Consider the following 5,648-nt stretch of genomic DNA (forward strand, 5'->3'; position numbering starts at 1 on the left):
GTGACAGGGGGTGGCGCTGCAACCTCCCCATCGACCCTGCCTTGAGTGTGACAGGGGGCAGTGCCCCAACCCCCCAGTCGGCCCTACCCTGAGCGTGACTGAGGGTGGCATCGCAACCTCCCGATCCGCCCTGCTCTGTGCATGACGGGGCGGCGCCCCAACTCCCCAATCGGCCCTGCTCTGAGCCTGACCAGGGGCTGCACTTAGGGATTGGGCCTGCCCTCTGCCACCCGGGAGCAGGCCTAAGCCAGCAGGTTGTTATCTCCCGAGGGGTCCCAGACTGCAAGAGGGCACAGGCCGGGCTGGGGGACCCCCCTCCCCCCGAGTGCACAAATTTTTGTGCACCGGGCCTCTAGTAGAAATATAAAATTGATTACTGGTTGCAAGATATGGAAGAGAGAGTTTGTAAGAGGGACTGTGTAGGAAGAAAGTAGATATGGTTATAAAAGGATGACATGGGGGATCTTTGTGGCAATGGGAATGTAGATCTTGACTATCTCAGTGTCAAAATCCTGGTTGTGATATTGCACTAGAATTTGCAAGATGTCATCATTGGAGGGAAAGGGCAAACAGAAAGTCTGTTATTTCTTACAACTGCCTGTGAATCTATCATTACATAATTATAAATAAAAAGTTTAATTTAAAAAAAAATAACTGTGTTTGAAAAGTAATTTTGTTTGTTAGCAAATTATAAAGATAAATTCAATTAAATGAGAATTATGATGTTTATTCTCTCTCTCTCTCTCTCTCTCTCTCTCTCTCTTTCTCTCTCTCTGTTTGGTTTTCTCTGAAAGGTCTGCGAGGAGCCATAGCATTTGCCTTAGCTATTCGGGACACGGGATCTCAGCCCAAACAAATGATGTTCACCACCACACTGCTGCTTGTGTTCTTCACAGTCTGGGTGTTCGGAGGAGGAACGATCCCCATGCTGACTTGGCTTCAGATCAGGTTAGGGGCACTATTTAAGGGAGGACACCTGAGGAGGCATGGCTGGGCAGTTCCAGTCTGTAGTTGCTGACTTGCTCAAAAGTACCATGGCAGGTCTGTGTGCTAATTGCCCAGGGAAAAGTGCACAGTCAGTCACAAGGTGACACAATATGATCTATCATCAACTGACCTGAATTTTCCAAGAGTCCTAGAAACCTCAGGGTGATGTCTGTTTATAGTATGTCCCTAGAAATGATTAATTTATCTATGAATTCCTCCATTCAACACTCTTGAGTACATTGTGGTTGGAGTTTACAAAAATGAGTAAGACACAGGTCTTGTCCTCAAGATGCTTACAATCCATAAGGATTTATACAGAAAAATCTCTAATACCAAGGAGAAAGTGAATTAGTTTTATTTTTAATTTCTCACAGCACTTAAGATAGAACCAGGGACACAGAACATGCTTAAATATACTTGGTTAGTGAGCCATGTGTTTAGCCAGAGGGAGTCTACAGACACAGTCAGACAATGTTTAACTTGTGTCAGGGCCTCAGTAAGGAGCCCTCCAATTAGCAATCATCCAATCAATTGGATGATTACTGCTAACCTGAAGCATGCATGTAGCAGCTGAGGTAGTTGGACAAAAATTGATAGCTTGTGCCAATTGCAAAAATGAGTAAATCTATTTTTAATGCTATCTCTATTTAAGTGTTTCTTTGATCTGGATCCTCATTATCATATTCCAGAATGTAATGGTACTTCAGGTAAATCACATTTTCTTTCTCAAAGTCATATATCTTTATGGGTCACACAATCCCTCCCTGGACCCCCCCATTCTCTGTAAGGAAAATTCACACCCATATCTGACTGCCTGTAAAAGGACTTCCAATAAGATTCTTATAGACAAGGACTTTTATTCCAGCACCAATATAGTGCCTGGCACTTCATACGATTGAATAAATAATTGCTACATGAAAAATTAAATGAATATAACCACAAATATAATATTCTTTTGTTAAGCATTTACTGATCATTTTCTACCCATTTGACAAAGAGAAAGCAGAAGCAGGAAGTTTATTTAGTATAAGTCGTTTAGTATAAGAAAGCTTATGCCTAAACTGCCTAAGCTGGGCCAAGTGGCTATGCATTAAAACAAATTCAAGGGGATAAAGGACCTCTTGATGTATTGTGAATACTGGCTAAGCTTATAAAAGGGCTTTGACAAAAGGTAAGTGGAGAGGTTATGAAATGTTTGTTGAATTATTTTCTAGCATAAAAGTGTGACCTGCAATTTCTTTCCCTGTGGCAGCTACCCGTAGGCTCCTATGATAAGCACACACATTGCACTAAACTCTACAGCACCAGGTCCCTGGAAACTGTTAGTAAGAAAGAGGTGTGTCCAGATTTCTGGAAAATAAAATTCAGCAGGTAGATTCATGCATGGGAAAATTAGGGCTTGGAAAGCAAAAATTAGAGGATACTAAGCCCACAAGATAAAAGTATCAAATGTACTATCAGGTAAATTAAAGTACTCAGAAAATGAAATGATGTCAATATTTCTTAAATTAATGCAAATGTAACTTATTTTCTAAGATTGTCTTTCATTATCCTGAAGAGATTGTCCCCAAATCAGTAATTAAAGTATTTACCCAACTCTCCTCTAGGGATTTCCAAAGGCATCCCCTGACTCTACACAGTGCCATAACTTCTGCAGTCTCTTATGTCCAGGTGGGCAGGAGAGTGAGCTGTAACAATTGGCTCTAGGCAGGTTAGGTCAATTATCTAGGTTAAAGGACAGAGCCTAATAAGGAAAGATGGTGACGTCCACCACAACCTTCACAGGTGAGGGCCTGGAGTCAACTTAGCCAGTGCTACATGGCCTCCTGGGGCACAGCATGAGATTGCCTAGTCAAGGAGATGCCCCAGTCGGAACTGGCTTCAAATGGCCTAACTGATTCAATGACAGGCTTGGCCACCAGCCAGAAAGGGAGAGAAATAAAGGCAGGGATTGATGTATTTAGGGAAAGGAGCTGGCAGGGCTCCAATCTGATAAGCAAGGTGTTAATCTCAATTGGGAACTAGAATGTTCATCTGAAATCAGGGAAGAAACTCAGTCAGAGAGAACAGGGCCCAGTCATGAGGAAATCAGAGGAAGAAAAATAAAGATTATACATACCTCAGTACCCAGGAAGTCAATGCAGGCAGACAGGGTACAGGCAACAAGGCAAAATTAAAACCAATGGCTCTCAAGGTTGACTGAGCATCAGAACCAGCTGGAGGTTTCAGTAACCCCAGACCACCAGGCCCCACCTCTAACAGTCTGGTCAGGGCCTGAGAATGTGCATTTCTTCCACATGCCAGGCAATGGTGCTGCTGCTGGTTCCAGGATCACACTTTGAGAACTTCCTAACCCCAAGTGGAGATGGGGCTAATAAGAAATGCCACCAGATCTGAATGGGGTTGCCCAGGGCCAGGCACACCAAGCTTTCAGCTTAAACTCCTAAGCACTGATATTGGAGGAAGACAGGGGCTAACTTGAGGAGTAAGAGTCACTATGCATTGATTAATGGAGGGAAATAGAGCATCTATCTATATCAAAGCCTAAGCAACTGAACGACCACTTGACCGGTCACTATGATGAGCACTGACCACCAGGGGACAGATGCTCAATGCACAGGATCGGGCTCCCTTCTGTCTGGATTGGGCCTGTGAGGATCGGACGAAACCGGCTATCCAACACCACCTGACGGGTTCCAGATTGGGAGAGGGCGCAGGCCGGGCCGAGGGACCCCACCCATGCACCAGGCCTCTAGTAATACAATAAACATAAAAGAACAGGACATAAATTAAAGTGTGTACAAATGAATATCCAAGTGTAACATAAATTTGGCTCAACCATGTTATGCTGACACCAGCATGTGCTCTGCTTCACTGTCGCAGTTCAGAGAGAACATCAAAGAAACCCTCCATGCCACTAAAAATTCTATTTATTTGTTTATTTTTAATTTATTGGGGTGACACTAGTTAATAAAACAGTTTCAAGTGTTAAACTCAATAGCACATCATCTGCACACTGCATCATGTGCTCATACCCAGAGTCAAGTCTGTTTCTGCCACAACTTGTCCCGTTTTGCCCTCTTCTGCCTCCCCAATCCCTCTCCCTCTGGCAATCACCATACTGTTATATATATATATAATATATATACATATTCTTAATCCCTTCATCTTTTTTTACCCAATCCAACACCCTCCCATATGACAGTTGTCAGTCTGTTCTATGTATCTATGATTCTGTTTCTATTTCATTTGCTAAATTATTTTGTTTATCAGATTCCACCTATAAGTGAGATGAAAGTTAACTGTCTTTTAGATTATATTTAGCAAAATCTTCCTTGTTTACATAAAAATATTTCATTAACCAACGTTCATATCAAACTGTTTGCATAAAATAGCAGAATGTTAGTAATTGAGGCTTTAATACAATAACAATGTGGAAATCCAGGGGCAGGAATGTGAATGGAATATTGAATGAGCCCAAGTATCCTCGCTCACTGTGTGATTTATATACTTTGCATTGCCTTTCCTTTTTGATTGTTTTAATTTTACTTTTTTTTCTCTTAAATTATTAGACGTAAATTTGAGTTGTTTACCAAAAACTTGAGTTGACTTTTTTATTCCTATAAAATTTGCCATTTAGTCACAAACTACTGTAGTAGGATGCAGATATAGTGTTTTATATAAGGAAAAAGTTATACTACTAATATGAATTGAACTTTGATGGAAATGATTGTAAAACAATAATGATCCTGTGCTCAGAGAAATTTGGAACGATCTTTACATATGAAATAACTTCTCCATTGAATTAAGTCTTATCTTAGGCACGTTCAAACTTCTTGTCCTAAAGCTGTTTTATTTTAGTTTTAGAATAATATAATATTTTAATGCAGCAACTCAAATAAATCACAGATCTTTGCCTTTCAAAATTCTAGAGAAAATGAGAAGACTCCTGCAGTATTATCATGGAGGTATTCATATAAAATTAAAAAAAAATGTTTCTTGATCAGGACCCAGCTGTCCTTCCTTCTGTGGAATACATTAGTGCTGGTGGTGAAACAAACCAACTTCCAGTCTCCAAGGAGGAGGTCTGCTCTTAGCCAGGAAACAAAACTTCACCTATAGAGGCCAGTAAACAGGATTATCGCCACATGATTGCACATGCTTACAGATAATCTCCAAGACCAACAGGGCAGCTCTCTCTAGCAATGTAATGAATGTGGGTGATAACCCAATCCTTTCTTTAGGGTAGAGCACCACATGGAGCTAACAAAATGCACAAGAATGAAGCCTGTACTACAGTACAAATCTCTCCAGGGCTCCCCATATAGGAATGCTGGACCCATATCTTCAAAATACTGAACCACAGTATAGAAAGCCTTGCACACCAGCTGCAGAACCTGTATTTTAAATGGCATTAGAACGTGCTTTCAGGAAGATGGCTTCTACAGCTTCCATATTTGAGCTCCTAACATCTGAAACAGTAACAACCAGCTTTCACTGAATACTTATTCTGTGCCAAATATCCTATTTAATAATAGACAACATGGTAATTAACCGTACCTCCAACACGCTTCCCATTGGCTAATCAGGGCGATATGCAAATTAACTGCCAACCAAGATGGCGGCCGGCAGCCAGGCAGCTGAAGCGAACAGGAGGCTTG

General features: G+C 41.5%; 1 protein-coding gene across 1 annotated transcript in view; it reads left to right on the plus strand.

Moving 5' to 3' along the window:
* Window positions 1–1,856, plus strand: part of LOC106723591 (sodium/hydrogen exchanger 9-like) — a 132,706-nt gene extending 130,850 nt beyond the window's left edge. The window contains exon 5 of the mRNA XM_014539252.1: window positions 795–1,856. Coding sequence (XP_014394738.1) covers window positions 795–1,018 — 224 coding nt within the window. The 3' untranslated portion in view covers window positions 1,019–1,856. The remainder of the gene's footprint in view (window positions 1–794) is intronic.
* The last annotated feature ends 3,792 nt before the right edge of the window (window positions 1,857–5,648 follow it).

This window comes from Myotis brandtii, unplaced genomic scaffold, assembly GCF_000412655.1.
Source record: "Myotis brandtii unplaced genomic scaffold, ASM41265v1 scaffold210, whole genome shotgun sequence".
In the NCBI taxonomy this organism is placed as follows: Eukaryota; Metazoa; Chordata; class Mammalia; order Chiroptera; family Vespertilionidae; genus Myotis; species Myotis brandtii.